Below are 16,503 nucleotides of genomic sequence, written 5' to 3'. Positions count from 1 at the left end.
CAGTGAAACCCAGTGGAACCCAGTGTAATCAATGAAGAGCCAGAAGCATGTCTTGCTTGTAAAGCTCTCTGTCTAGAGGCATCAAGGGTAAAAAAGAATTCTCCTGAGGAAACCCCAGTGTGGTTGTGAACTCACATTTGGCCCTCCTTGAAAAATCTTGGTAGCAGCAGTGGCTAGGGCAGGCTTGAATTAGACTAGGATACCCCAGACCTCTGAGTTTCCTGACATCCTGTTATGCTGAAGATCTATCACTCTGAACCTCAAAAATTCAGGGAGACCTGACCCCAGGTGGAGGAGGTCAGTACAAGTGACCCAAGGCAAAGCAAAGCAGGGCCAAGCACCCTACCCACCCAAAAACACTTCAGAGTATGGATCCTATTGCTAACACAGAGGCCCAATTGAGGAACCAAAACTGAAGAGAGGAGCAAAGCAATGAAAGACAGCCAATATCCAATTGGTGAACATTCCCCTTTTTCAGTTTTTTTTCCAACATACACACACACACAGACACACACACACATACACACATGCTGCTATGAATATAGTATGTGCATATAGTACCTTTTCTTCTTTTGTTAATATCTTTTGTATGTAGGTCTTACAGTAATATAGCTAGGTCAAGGGAAATATGTTCTTTAGTAACATTTTATAAATAATTCCAAATTGCTTTCCAGAATAGTTATATGTGTCCACAGTATCAACAATACACCAGTGTGCCTATTTTCCTGACTTTTGTAATTTTCATTAGTTAGTCATCTTTACCAATTTGATGTATGTGTAGTGGAAACTCAGAATTGTTTAATTTGTAATTCTCTAATTATTAGTGATTTATGGCATTTTCCCCCATCTAGCTATAGATATCTGGGTTTTTTATCTTGAGAACTGCCTGGTCATGTCCTTAAACTATTATCATTGAAGACTGTTCTTTATTATTATAAATTATCTTGGAAAGGATCAGAGAAACTAGCTTCAAATTTTTTCTGAGTTAATTATTTACTTTTTAATCTTAGCTTTATTATATTTGTGCAAATGCTTTTTAAATTTTATATAATTAAAATAATCCAATTTATCTTCTGTGGTCTTTCCTTTTTTTGGTAATGGACGTATTTTCTTTATCAAAACATCTGATAGATATGTTTTCTCTGTGTTTCTCTAATTTTCTTATGTTGTAATCTCCAGCAGATATTATCAGAGTGAGTCCTTTTCCAAGTAGATGGGCTCTTTGTGTTTATGAAAATGAAGAAATAGATTATTTTGAAGAAATATAGAAAGACTTGTAAAAACTGGTACGGAATAAAGAAAGGAAAGGAAGAAAAACAATATATATCATAACATAAATACTACCAAAATGAATAATTCTGAAGAGTTTTATAAACTGGTGAAGAATGAAATAAGCAGAACCAGGAGAACAAATTATATATTAAAAATAACATTGTAAAGAGAAACAACTTTGAAATCTCTAAGAATTCTCATCAACACAATGACCAGCTATGAATCCAGAAGACCAATAATAAAATATCCCATCTACCTCTTGGCAGAGAGGCAATGGATCTAGGTCACAGAATGAGATATACTTTTTGAACACAGCCAAGGTTAGCAATGCAGCTAGGCTCCACATTTATTTGTTGCAATGAATTCGTTTTTTATTTTTCTATGGAGCGTGCTGGAAGAAATAGAAAATAGATTTCTCTTAATTAAAAAAAAACCCTTAAAAAAGGACATTCACCCAGTATTGAAAATTACAGCAAATATAGAAATCCCCCCAAAGAAGAGAGTAATTGTAACAACTACATTTTACAACTGAAAGGGGGGAAATGGATTTTCTCCAAGGTCTAATCTTCAATCTCTTCCTATATACTGGCTTTTTCCTATAGCTTTCACAAATATCCAAGTCTTCCCCAAACAAAAAAAACACAGACAAAAAAAAAAACAAGACAAATTTTCACTAGACCCTACCTCAAAGTATTATTCTTTCTCTCCTCATTTTATCAGCTATATTTCTAGGAGGAAAAAAAAAAAGAATCTTTCTATACTCATAGCTTTCACTTCCCTTCATTTTATTTACCCCACAACTCTGCTATCTGGGCTGTGATTTCATCATTCGAATGATTTTTTTTCTCTCAAAGTTAACAGTAGTTTCTTAACGGTCATAGGTGATGTCATTTTCTTTGCTTTCTATTGCTCATCTTTTTCAACCTGTTACATTGTTGACTACCGTCTCTTCCTGTATACTCTTTCTTCTCTTTTGATCGTTTGTAGTGTGTGTGTGTGTGTGTGTGTGTGTGAGAGAGAGAGAGAGAGAGAGAGACAGAGAGACAGAGATAGAGATACATACAGAGAGATTCTTCATTTTCCTCCTATCATACCAGTCCTTATCACTCTTCTCAACCTTAGCTGATATTCATAGAATGCTCCCTAACTGAGCATTCCTTAAGTCTCTGACTTTGACTCTCTCCTCTCCTCTCCTCTCCTCTCTTCCCCCTTTCTCTCTCTCTCTCTCTCTCTCTCTCTCTCTCTCTCTCTCTCTCTCTCTCTCTCTCTCTCTCTCCGTATTCTCTGTTAGTGTCCCCCTCAATTCCCAAGGACTTAATCATCATTTCTACATAAATGACTCACAAATCTGTATATCTAGACCTCCTATCTGTTTCCTGAGATTTAATCTTACTTTACCAACCATCTAAAAGACATTTCAAATTCATTGTCCTAGAGATATCTCAACCTCAACAGGTTCAAAATAGAATTCTTTATTTTTCCCCCCTAAATACATCCCCTTTGCTGAATTTCCCTGTTTTAGGTGAAGGTTGTACTGTTCATCCAATCTCTCAGGTTTATAACCTTGGGTTTTTCTTCTACTTCACAACACATATCCAATCAGTTGCCACATCTTGCCATTTCTATTTCTAAAGCATTTATCATAGCTGACATGACCTCTCTACTTATACACCCACTGGCTTACTTCAGGTCCTTATCACTTCTTATCTGTACTACATGAAATGTTTATCTATTCTCGCCCCAACTGCTAGTGCCCTGTCTTCCTGATTACCTTGTTTTTTTTTTAAACTACCTTGTATATTTTAATGCATAGTAAGAGCTAGTACTAGGGTTTGCAAAGTTCCTTACAAATGATCTCATTTTGTCCTCACAACAGCTCTAGGAAGTAGGTGTTAATATCCTCATTTGACAGATAAGAAAACTGAGACTGAGAGAAGGCTAGATGACTCATTTATGGTCACACAGTACATGTCTGAGGATGGATTTAAACTTAGGTCTTCCTGATTACAATCCCAGACCATTGTGCTTTGAGTCAGACTGTCTTCCTCAAGAAAATAAAAGCTCCATAAGAATATGAATTGTTTCATGTTTTGTATTCTTCTGTCCAGTGCCTAGCATAATACCTGGCATGTAATAACTCCTTTTTTATTGATTAGACCTGAAATTAGGAAGATCCTGCCTCATTAGCACTGTGACCTTGGGTCATAGCTAATAGGTACTAACAATAGATGTTGTTAGTTATTAGTGAGGTAGGTGTTATTATTATCCTCATTTTGCAGATGAGAAAACTAAGGCCAAGAGAGGGTGACTGACTTGTTCAAGGACACTTAGTAAGTGTCTGAGGGAGGATTTGAATTCATGTCTTCCTGATTCTATCCATTTTCCCACCTAAGTAAGTGACTTAACTTTTTTGAGGGATAACATTAGCATCTACTTCTCAGGGTTGTTGTATGAATAATGTATCTAAAGAGCATTAAAAATATTAAAGAACTTTTAAAATGTCAGCTGTTATTATTATTATCTAGTCCAATGTTTCATCTTCCAATAAGGAAACTAAAATCACAGAAATGAGAGGCTTGTCCACAATTATACAACTTGTTAGTGGCAAATCTAGGATTATAACCCAAGTTTCTTTATTCCTACTTTAATGAACTTTGCATTATGTGCCACACACCACTATTCCCTTAAACAATTAAACTTATGTGTTTCTGACATGATATTTTGCCATTGAGAAAAAAACTGAGATTAGAACTATTCAAGAGTCCTATGTGACTTCCCTATCTTAGAAAAAATGTTTTAAAAATACATCCTATTTTCTGAATGTGTTTTAATTTTTAAGAGTTTTATTATGTAACTAATATTGAACTTGCTCCATGATTTAGGGAGAAAAACTGGGAAAGGGTAGGGAGGCCATTGGGCCTGGAAATGTCAGGTTAAGTTAAACATGGATTGCATGCACTGTTGAATTAATGAAGATGTAACCTTAGTTAATTCATTCTCAGTTCAGTATGTTTTTCAACTTCTTCTATAAAATTCATTTTTGTTCCATCAAATCTTTATGCTGTGAGGTTATCTGGATGGTCTCTTGGGTTCTTTCCATCTCTAACATTCTGTGTGATTCAGTAAAATTTAAGGATGCAATTGGAATAAGGCAAAGCCACCCTTGAAGATAAAGACTGTAGCTTGCCTTTGAGGTCTATGTTATCCTACTCTATCATTGGGGGAGGTAAAAGAGCAGTGTTTTCTTTTAATGAATTTTTCATTAGATTTTTGAGTAAAACTAAGATGAACTCATCTTTTTTTTGGTCCTGTTAGTTATGCCATTCACTTTTTTTATATAAAAATCTAGAGTTCAGGATCTATCAAAGCTACCATTTTATTATTGTTGTAAAAGGTAGATATCTTTTAAAAATTGCTACTATATCTAATTCTGTCAATTGATATGTCATGTGCATGTTAATGATTTCACTAACCCTTTAGTAAAAAGAATACATTCTTTAAAGACATTTACCTTTTTACTGACCTAAATGTATCTTCAAAAAAACCAATTCTTTTTGGATGATCAAATTAAGAGACTTCTCTTATATGCTTAGAGAGGTTACAGGATCATTGGATTTGGAATTGAAGAAAATCTTACAGGTTAATCCCTTTCATTTTAGAAATGAGGAAACAAAGTTCAAAGAAATAGAGGGACTTATCCAGCATGGCACACATTGTAATCAAGAAAACCAGGATTTAAGCATAGGTCTTTGAATCTAGGGTCTATTCCATTTATATTTCAGTGCCTGTCTTATTGACCAGTCAACCCATTCAGGACTAAGGAAGGTGACAAAAGTAGGATTCAACTTATCACTAAACATTAATGTAATACATTAGTATTAATATATTATATAACCTTATTAACATACTTAAAATGCAACACAAAGATACAATATACATAGTCCATAAAGGTAGAAAAATAGAAATTAATTAATTGTAACTCATTAAATTATTAATAGTTATTTAAATGGATTCTCTACTTTCATCAATCCTTTCTAAAACTTACTTCTATTTATTTATTTATTTTTTTAGTGAAGCAATTGGTGACTTGCCCAGGGTCACACAGCTAGTAAGTGTTAAGTGTCTGAGGCCAGGTTTGAACTCAGGTACTCCTGAGTCCAGGGCTGGTGCTCTGTCCACTGCGCCACCTTGCTGCCCCAACTTACTTCTATTTTAAGGATCTAGGATTTCATCATTAATGGTTCTCCTTCCACAAATATAGATTTAAATTCCTCTCTTAGTTCATATGTTGTTCATGAGTTACTATAGGACACATACACATATAACAATACACATACTTATGTATGTGTGGTAAATAGGATATACTGAGTTGGATTATTTAGCCTCTTATTATTGTTTTTTCCTATCCTCCTATTGACTCAATGCCCAAGTGTGATTTTCAATACAAACATTTCCACTCTCTTTTTGCTCTAGAAAACAGTAGCAAAAGACTCTATAAGTCTCCATTTTTTTTAGTTCCAACTCTCCAGCCAGACATCACTCTGTCCAAACACTTCAGCAATCTGACAGAAATTAGGTTAGAACAATAGCACCACTGTATACCACAACAAGCTCCAAATATATAAAAGACCTAGATAGAAGAAAAGTCATATAATAAATAAATTAGGAGAGAAGGGATGGAGATACCTTTTACAACTATGGATAAGGAAAGAATTATTGACTAGTTAAATGATGAAGAAAAACACAGGAGGTAAAATAGGCAACATTTATTACATAAAATTGAAAAGTTTAGTCAAAAGTAAAATCAACATATTTAAAATTGAAACAACTAGGGAAAATCTTTGTGGCAGATTTTTTTGATAAAGGTCAGATATCCAAGATACATATGAAATTAATACAAGTGGAGAAGAATAAATGTTATTCTTTAATCTATAAATGGTGAAAGGATGTGAGCAGGCAGTCCTCAAAGGAAGTTAGACAAGCTATTAACAAATATATGTCAAAAATGCTCCAAATCATTAATGAGGAAAATGTAAATAAAAACAACTCTTAGGTTGTTCCTCACAGCCATCAGATTGGCAAAGATGTCAGAAAGAGATAATGACAATTGTGCAGCTGTGAAGTGATCTAATCATTCTGAGGAGCAATATAATTATACTCTAAAAGTCATTAAACTGTCCATATGCTTTGACTTAGCAATATCACTACTAGGTTTGTATTCCAAAGAGGTAAAAGACTCATGTATACAAAATATTTATGATAATACTTTCTGTTATAGAAAAATGGGTGCCCATTATTTTAGAACATCTTACATAGTTATAAAACAAATTATATAGCACATGAATATACTGGTATAATACTGCACTACAATAATTGATTAAAGGGAGGAATCCAGAAAAAAACTTGGGAGGACTTGTATAAACCGATGTAATGTGAAGTAAGTGAACCCTAGAAAACAATTTATATATTGAGTACAACAATGTGAGGACAAACAATTGTGGAAGATTTAAGAACTATGATCAATACATTGACCGATCCAAACTCCAAAAGATTGATGATGATACATGTTTCCTATCCCTTGACACAGAGGTGATAGACTAGAGGAGAAGAAAGAGACTTTTAGATACAGTTAATATGTGATTTTCTTCCGCTCTAGGGAGAACTTTTTTTTCTTGGTGTAGATGTATAGATAATTATGGTAATACAAAAAAGGGAAGAAAAAATAGAAAAGAGTAAGGATGAATTATAAAAAATATTGAGGGAAGCTGAAGGAAGTTTAGAAAGACATGAGCAATGGAGTATTTGAACTACCTTGTTAAATATGAATTATTTTTAACAGTCTTCATAGTTGAAAGAAATAAACCAAATTATATGTAACATGTTCATAGTTTCATGTAAAAAAATGAAATAGTAGAAATTTACCCATGAGATATTAAGTGACAGATAGGTTTTTGTTGTTATTATTGTTTTTACTTCTTCTATCACTTTTTTTTGAGAACCATTAATCATTAATGGTTCCTTTTTTGATTTTACTACCAATCCAATGTCATTAGCTCCTGTACCTTTTATTCTAGTAAGCTTATATGTTCAGAGCTGGCAACTTTTGATACTAGACAATTGAATATTATTTTGAATTTTAAAATTCCTACAATTTGCTTAGCATACAGTCACTTCTTCCATGTGGGCAAATTCCCATCTAACTCACTGCAGTAGTTATGAACATTTTCTTTTTTTTTTTTAAGTGGTAATAACATGCTTAGAAAGGAGTTAAGCTGTTGTAGATTTAGGTCTTCTCAGCAATACAATGATCCAAGACATTTCCAAAAGACTTATGATGGAAAATGCTCTCCACATCCAGCAAAAGAAGTATGAAGTCCGAATTCAGATTGAAGCACACTAGTTTCACTTTTCTTCTTCTTGTTTTTATTTGTTTCTTCTAATGTATAACATATCAGATTGCTTGCTGGCTTCAGGATGGGGAGGGAAGAGAAGGAGGGGGAAATTGGAACTCAAAATCTTAGAAAAATGAATATTTAAAACTATCTTCACATGTAATTGGAAAGAAGTAAAACAAAATACTATTTTAAAAGAGAAAATGAGGTAAGGAATATATTTTCATTTGTTTATAAAAGGTTAACATTGAATAGAATATTTATTTATTTGTTTGTTTGTTTTACAGAATCTGTTCCTAGCTATACCACAAAGTTATCATTTAATCTTCAACTTTGATATCATCCTGCTGGAAGACAGAAAAATCCCTTGGTGGTTATGAGTGGAAAGCTTTGGTGTTCTGAACTAACTCAACTGTCTTTTAAGTACAACAGACTCATTTCTTTTTTCATGCATAAGAGCAATGGCATGTGCTTTAGAACGAAACTTAAGAAACTAATAGTTTAAAAGTCATTATTTAATGTTTTAGAAAATATGTGATTTTTAAAGTTGCATTTTTACAGACCAAATTCATAAGCTGACAGTATTGTTTTAAAAAATATAGGAGTAAGTTATATTGTATAAAGTGTTCATATTAGACCATTTTGCTCTTTTAAACATGATTTGTAAAGTTTTATTTTTTTAGAATTATTTTCCTTGGTTTATACAAACTGTTCTTTCCGTGGATTTTAAATGATACTGTAGGAAATGGAGGCTTCCACATCTGTATCACATAGCCAATTCAATAAATATTTATTACATGCTGACTATGTTCTAAGCATTGTGCTATGTGCTGGGTATCTAATTAATAAAAAGAAAGACAATCTTGGTCTTCAAGAAGATTATAACCTAATGCAGGAGGGCAGATAACAAAAAAGGAATCAGAAATGAGGGTGAGATGAAGTAGGGACTAGGGGTTACCTAGGTATGGGAAAATATTGTTCTATGGAGTTAAAACCAGGTAGAGCAGCAGATGCAGAGTGCAGTGTGGCAATTCAAAATTTGAGAGACATGTTATCTGGGTAATTTAATCATTTTACTAATATGGCCAGCAGGTTATTAATAAAATGAGGTCTATGGGCATCTCTCTCAGACCTAAGACCTCTTCCTCATGGTCATGTCTGATTCATATACTTTTTCCCCTGTAGGAGATACATCACCCAGCTATCAAATCTAATTGGTTAGCATAATTTGGAGGTAGGTTATATTAAAATGAAGTTGGGAGGAGCAGTTAGGTGGTGCAGTGGATAAAGCACCAGCCCTGGATTCAGGAGTACCTGAGTTCAAATCCGGCCTCAGATACTTGATACTCACTAGCTGTGTGACCCTGGGCAAGTCACTTAACCCCAATTGCCTCACCAAAAAAAAAAAATGAAGTTGGGGGATATGTGACTCAAGTAAAGAATACATAAGGAAGAAATGTAGAGACACCCACCCAAGCTGACACAATAGTTCCCAATTGGAACTGGTTCATACAGGCCAAATCTCATCTGTAAAGTCCTTCAGTTTATCTAGACAAAAGAATCTTTTTGTGAGCTTCAGGTTGGGGTGGATTTGACCTAGATGAGATTTGATAGAGTCTCTCAAAGAGAGTTTGTCTTTGGGCAGAGGGAAGAGAGAACTAAAAAGGGGAGATCTCTGGGTCCCCCAAGATAATTGATTATTAATAATTATTTCTCAGAGGAGTGAACTTCTGCCCTCTATAAAGAAAGGCATTGGGAGGATAAGTGTATTATATAAACTACACATGGGACTGCTTAGAGTATTGAAAAAGGGTATTTGAAAGAGTTTTCAAAGGGCTAGGGTTGGAGGAGGTTGGTTAATGCCTATGAGAATCAGCTGCTTTTCAGGCTTATTCCTCTTTTTCCTTTCTTATTCTAATTTCATAAACTCATGAAGCAGTCCTTCAGTTCTGCAGTTTAAATTCTTGTGACCAAACACTGAATTATGGAGAAGTGATAGTATTGTTGAAACTTCTTCTGACAATAACAACAGCAACAACTGACCTTTATATAGAACATTAGATACGTTATTTCATTTTTGCCATTTAATTACATTGTGCAGTAGGTATTCCAGATATTTGCACTTTACGGAAGAGGAAATCAAGCCTCAAGGAAGTGAACTGACTTGGCAGTGTTCACACAACTAGTAAGAGTCAGAGGTAGAATTTGAACTCTAATGTCTTTGCACAGTAGTATTAACTCTTTTCTTATTATGCCCCACTGTCTGAAGTAAATCTATTTCTGTTCACTGTAAGCCAATTTCTTCTCATTACAACAAATAGAAGAAGATTTTACATGGTCAAAGGTGGAATATAAATAGATACAATCATGGAAACCATTCTAATATAGGGTGTTTAATAGTTTACTGTTACAATTAAAGAAATTTCTTGCAAATAGATTAAAATATTAAGGAAAAGTGAAATAATATTACTATAACATTAAATGAATATTTTAAAAATTATTTTTGAACCAAATTTAATGTCTTTAATTGTGTAATATTAATGATTTTAGAAGTTGTTTATTGACCCTGTAAGGTAAATTTTATAAAGAACAATATAAAAATGCTTCTTTACTCAGTAGAAAATGTGAATTTGCATATGAATCAAATCTGCATAATTTACTTGTAATTTTGTTTCAATAAAGTTAGTGTTTTATGCAAAAAAAGTATGCCTCATACATGAATGAATGTCAAAAAAGTTTTAATAAACTATAAGTATTTTGATGTTAATCTATGCCAAAGATTAAAAATATAATTTGAATATATGTTTATAGATACTATTTAATTGATATGTTAATATAAATATAAACAAAATTGTTCAAAAAGGGATGTAAACATCAATGAAAGTAACTAGTAGATTTTAATACAGTGCGATAATACTGTTTGTTCTGAGGAAGTTAAAAATGTAAATGATGCATTGCAAGCTAGTAAATGATTTGGAAAAGAAATTTACATAGAAGAATGTAAATGGGACCATTAATGCAACTTAACTCAATGAGGAAAAAAAGAATTCTTTGTAAGAAAAGTTCCTATCTTTAGGAAGGTTATTATTACCATGTCTCAAATGAAGAAAATTAAGGCATTGGGAATGTATATAAATTCCTTAGAGAAAGAAAATAATTAGTAGTAAATAAAAATTTGAAGTCTAATTTTATTATTATTTTTTCTTTCCATTAGAATTGTTTTCCTTTGTGGGGGGAAAAGTTTTATTTTGAAAGAAGAATCTTTTGTATGATTTCAAGGAGGTTATTATAGTGAAGATCTACTGAGGATATAATGAAATTGTTTCATGTCTAAAGATTGGATTTTTGTTGTTGAGGAAAAGGAAGATTTGTGGCTGAGGTGGGTGGTATAAAGGTTTCAGCAAAGGCTACTTTTTTAAGACTGGAAAGTACCAGGGATGAGATGGAACACAGATTATAGCCACATTTGTTAAATATCCTTCCATTCCATTTTGTTCACCTTTGGGATCACTTACTGGCTTTTTCTAAGAGTTTTTCCCTCCAAGAGCATTTCCTGAAGAGAACCTCAATGGCTTGTATTCTCTCTCAAAGTCAGAAGTCCAGAGTACCAGGAGATATTCCTCCTCTTCCAAGATCTTGCAAACTTCTGCAGGCAGGGACCATTCAGGTTACTATTTTCCACTGATATAGATGGTCTCATGCAAATAGTCTTGAGGCACAGATTAAAAACAGGAGAAAGATCCTGTATCTTTAGGAGGAAGGAAGAATTTCCTCACAGTTCAGAAGGATGGGTAAGGTTCCTTTTATCTTTGTGTCCTTGGTGTTGAGACCAAGTCAATAAACCCTAATTGTATGCATATTATGGGGGAAGACAGAAAATGTACATGCTAATAAAATGATAACACATTTATATAATCCTTTTAGATTTTCAAAAACACTTCAATCATAATAGTACCAAAAATATTATATTTGTCACATAGTCCCTACTCCTATGTAGTTTAGTCTACTAGACAGTGTATGTTTCTTAAACATTTTCAACTTCAAACCTTGTTCCTTGTGCTCCAAGGATTTACTTCATTATTGCAAAAGTGCTTTGGTGATATATCTCATGTGAAGCTATAATTGTCTGTTTTTTAAATTAAAAAAAAATTTCCCACTTCTTTTAGCACACTCCTTTTCAAAATGAGCATCTGGCTGGAATTTATTTGGTAACTAGAATTGATAGGAATCAATTATCTGTTGCCATGAGATAGTTATTACTGTAAGAATCTTTATGTTTTTGTAGTGCCTAGTGGCACCCCCCCAAAAGAAAGAAAGAAAGAAAGAAAGAAAGAAAGAAAGAAAGAAAGAAAGAAAGAAAGAAAGAAAGAAAGAAAGAAAGAAAGAAAGAAACAAACCTCATAGGAGAAGTATCCCAGAGACTGGTTAGATGAGTTCAACCTCTTTTGGAGTTCTACATCCCTGAAAATATAGCTCACAAGCCTCTAGGGATGTGTTTACTTTTTTTTTTTTTTAGTGAGGCAATTGGGGTTAAGTGACTTGCCCAGGGTCACACAGCTAGTAAGTGTTAAGTGTCTGAGGCCGGATTTGAACCCAGGCACTCCTGACTCCAGGGCTGGTGCTCTATCCACTGCGCCACCTAGCCGCCCCTGTGTTTACTTTTAATAGTAATTCAGAGGGCAAAAGAAAGATATTTTGAAAAGAAATGGTCAAAACAAAGATATTTAATAAAATGGCAAAAAATACTGGAACAACCTCTGGTAAGGGATTGATTGGTTGACTAGAAAACCTCTTTAGTATTTATAGTTTTTCACAGTGTGGGAAGCACATAAATTAATGTGAGATCAGCCTTCTTACAGGAGGGTGAGGTTTTCAAGTAAATCAGGAGTTTTGAGACCAAAGGAAAATGAGGCAAGAAGGGAGGATGTCAGGAGTCCATGTCAACAGCAGCAGAATGGTGGCAGCAGCTGGTGGGGGGCACATCTGTAATGCCCTAGACCATGAGGGATGACTTCTAAATGGACTAGATGTGTGTTTGTGTGACTGTTTAAAAGGGGTGTGTGTGTGTGTGTGTGTGTGTGAGGTATGGGATTTGTCACTAGAGCACCCAAACTAACCAGCCAAAATGAATTGGTGGCCTCTACTTAGCCACCGATTTACTTCCACTTAATTGTAATTTTTTAAAGAAATTATTCTGTTAAAGAATATGTTTACTGAATTTAATATTATTTCCCATAAGCACTTGTGATTGACCCTGTACTCCTGTTGCCTGGGCTCTCTTTTCTTCAAGAATGAAGGAACAACAGTAGCAGAGAGTCAAGCACAGAGAGGGACTTTTCTTAGCAAAGAGCTGGGAACTCCAGACCCCTCCCTAGCCCATTTTTAAAGAGTTGGTGGCATCAGAACAAGCTTTTAACTATGCTTCTAAGTGAAAAAGATCACTATAAATTCAATCCATATTTTATAAAAGGGCATTATAGATCCAAACTAATGTAACAATAGCAAGAAAATATTTCCCAACAAACCTAGGGCACACTCTCCCACAAATACACTCTTTAGTAGGAAGAATAAACATATATGGAGAGTACAGATGGATGGATAAAAGTACACACAAAGAATATAGGTTGGGGAAATTTCTCAGCCTGGGTTCCTCCAGAGTTTAGGAAGAATCTTGTTGACATGATAGTCCATAAGACTGGAGGTCAAATAAAGTAATCAAATTGAAAGGAAAATAAATTTATAAGCATGCTAAAGGAGACTACCTGCTGGAAGCAGTCCCTTTTACCTTGTCCCCTCTTTCCTAGTATGAAGATTTGGATTATGTAGCTTTTTAGGCCCACTTAAAACACACAGTCAATCAGTCAGTCAAGAAACACATTTATTAAAATACTAATAAACATTTTTATTTAAAGTTTTGAATTCTAAATTCAATCCCTTCTTCCCTCCCTCCCCTCCTCCCTCCCTGAAGTGGTAAGCAATCAGGTTATAGGTATACAAAGACATAATACATGTATACATATGTGTATAATATTTCCACACATAGACATGTGTATGTATATGCACATATGCACATATATATGCACACCTAAATATATAGATATATACATATATGTGTGTGTATAATATATAATGGTTTGGAGAAACATTGAAACATTTAAATAGAGAAATATTAGAAGACCTATTTACTGAAACAGAATTGGTATCATCTATCCTTGGGGTTAATTTAATTGAAACATCTAAAATTATTTTTATTCACCTTTACAAAATGATTCTATAATATACTCCAAATATAGTAATATTTTGGCTCCTTAAAATGTTGCACTAAAGCATTTGAGGCAGTGTTGTAGCTGCTTTTTATTTAAAGTACAATTATAGTTAATGGAACATTTGAAAGACAAGAAAGTTGCCACATTTGTAAATAATTGGTTTTTTATTAAAAAGGCAATCCTTGTTATTTTCTAGAATTCCTGAAACGTTAGTTATGTACTATCCTCCCCTGACACACAAGTTATAAAAATGTACTAGAAAAAATTCCTGGTAACTTTTAGAATAGTCAGAGACAACTCGGAGCACTCACTCTCAATTCAATTTAGAGCATTTTAACAGATATTTATGAAAGACCTTCTATGTACAAATCACTGTGCTACCAACGAGGTTACAAAAATGAAAAACAACATAGTCTTCAATTTCTAAGAAATAATTTAATGGGAGATCTGATACTCATTAGCTAGCCTTAGGCAAGTATCTTTCTGTCTCTTGGCCTGTTTTCTCAGTTGTAAAATGAGGGGATCATTTTACATTAGACTCCAATGGTTTTCAAAGTTTGTTTCACAGACTGCTAGGGATCCACAAGACCATTTCAAAGACTCTTCAAGGTCAAAATTATTTTCATAATAATACATATTAACTTATAATATGGTAAATATCAAAACATATACTTCCCATAAGGAAAAGTTCTTTGGAGTCTTCAATAACTTTTTTTTTTTTTTTGGCGGGGTAATGAGAGTTAAGTGACTTGCCCAGGGTCACACAAGTAGTAAGTGTCAAGTGTCTGAGGACAGATTTGAACTTAGTTCCTCCTGAATCCAGAACCGGTGCTTTATCCACTGCCCTACCTAGCTGCCCCCAATAACTTTTAAGTGTATATAAATGGGCTTTGGAATAATAAAACTAAAATGTCCAAACAAATACCTAGGCTATCAGGTAGGAAAGACAGCATATTGAATTGTATAGAGAGTGGGCCTCAGAAGCAAAAAGACTTCAGTTCAAACTCTGTCTCTGATACATACTGGCTGTGTGAGTGACCTTTAATCTCTCAGTGGTTTAGGCAACTCTCTAATATTATAAATTTCAGAGAAGTAGGTTAGAAGGTAGAAGAAGGTTTCTCTTCCACGAGTTTCCTATACTAGTATAGCCACAGGTCTAGTTCCCTATTTTGTAGTTAATTACATTTGAAGATGGTATATCCCTGCAAATACTCTTTATACTTTTGTGTTCATTCTGTGTTTTAAAGGATATACTATAGAAAAGGAATTAATCTTCTTTTTGCTTCTAAAATGCAGAACCATAGCAGTGAGATAAACATAGGCTCAAGGCAGTAGGTGGTGCAGTGTAGAGAGTGCCAGGCCTGGAGCCAGGAACACTCATCTTCCTCCATGCAAATCTAGCCTCAGACACTGCCTGTGTGACCCTGGGTAAGTCACTTAACCCTGTTTGCCTCAGTTTCCTCATCTGTCAAATGAGCTGGAGAAGGAAATGGCAAACCACTCCAGTGTCTTTGCTAAGAAAATTCCAAATGGGGTTATAAAGGGTTGGATGTGACTGAAAACAACCAAACAAGAAAGGGAAAAAAAAACCTTTCTAATATTTAGAATTGTTCAAAAGTAGAAATGAGCTGCGTTTAAAAGTAGCAGTATCACACTCTTTTTAATTGTTCAAGTGGTCACTTGTTGGGTATTTTAAAACAGAGATTTGGAAAGGCATATGGGTTAGACTGAATGATCCTTAGGGCTTCTTTCAACTCTAAAAGTTCATCACATGCTTTCCAGATACAGGAAATAACATAGAACAGGGAAAGGAAAAGTGTTATTTTGGTTCAGTGTGACTGAGAACCTTCCTCTTAGATCTGGAAAGTTGGAAAAGATTGAGCAGAAGAAAAATCAAATTGACAGTAATAGATTGGCTTGAGGTCAAGGCTTCATCATTACACGTATGGACTGTGACTTTGGTCTTGGAGGAAAGAATTGACTTTCTACTTCCAGCCTCTCAGTCTCTTCCTTTGCATTCAAGATAACACAGTCTCTGTTTCTGTGTCCACCACCAGTCACATACCAGCCTTCCTTTCTCCTTTCCTCTATGTATTTGCATGAACATTCAGGGGTGTGTTTATGTGTATGTGTATGTGTATGTGTATCTGTGATTCCATCAAGGTTGGTAATTCATCTGTTCAATTTCTGGCTCCCATTCTTGACTTTCCAAATTTCTTTCTCCACCATTTCCAAGAAGACTTCTTACTCTGGAAGCTGTTTTACCCATCATGTTCTAGCAGTCTTCTGTCCCTGTAAGATCCCTCTGCTTTTTGGTCCCTTCCTATCATTGTCTATTTCCTCCTCGAACCTCTATATTAACTAAGGGACAGCCATGTTCACACCTTCATCATTCTTAGGCTCTATTGCAGCCTCCCCATACCTTTTCTCCAACATAGTCCAATGTGAGTACCTCTTCCCTCCCCTTAGGACAGGGGCTGTCTTTATTTTTGTATCCCTGGTGCTTTGCATAGTGCCTGGCACTTAGTAAGCCATTAAAACTGCTTCTTGCCTTGACTGTAGATTTTGGTCTT

At 34.4% G+C, this 16,503-nt stretch overlaps 1 protein-coding gene across 1 annotated transcript in view; it reads left to right on the top strand.

Annotated features, from left to right (window-relative positions):
• The window catches only part of LRRC2 (leucine rich repeat containing 2), a 188,351-nt gene extending 177,574 nt beyond the window's left edge, over nucleotides 1–10,777 (top strand). Inside the window, exon 9 of the mRNA XM_043979266.1 lies at nucleotides 7,952–10,777. Within this exon, the coding sequence (XP_043835201.1) occupies nucleotides 7,952–8,001 (50 nt within the window). The 3' untranslated portion in view covers nucleotides 8,002–10,777. The remainder of the gene's footprint in view (nucleotides 1–7,951) is intronic.
• Nucleotides 10,778–16,503: the final 5,726 nt, after the last annotated feature.

This window comes from Dromiciops gliroides, chromosome 1, assembly GCF_019393635.1.
Source record: "Dromiciops gliroides isolate mDroGli1 chromosome 1, mDroGli1.pri, whole genome shotgun sequence".
In the NCBI taxonomy this organism is placed as follows: Eukaryota; Metazoa; Chordata; class Mammalia; order Microbiotheria; family Microbiotheriidae; genus Dromiciops; species Dromiciops gliroides.
Note: the sequence above shows the minus strand (reverse complement) of the source record. Positions and strands in the feature narration are given on the sequence as shown.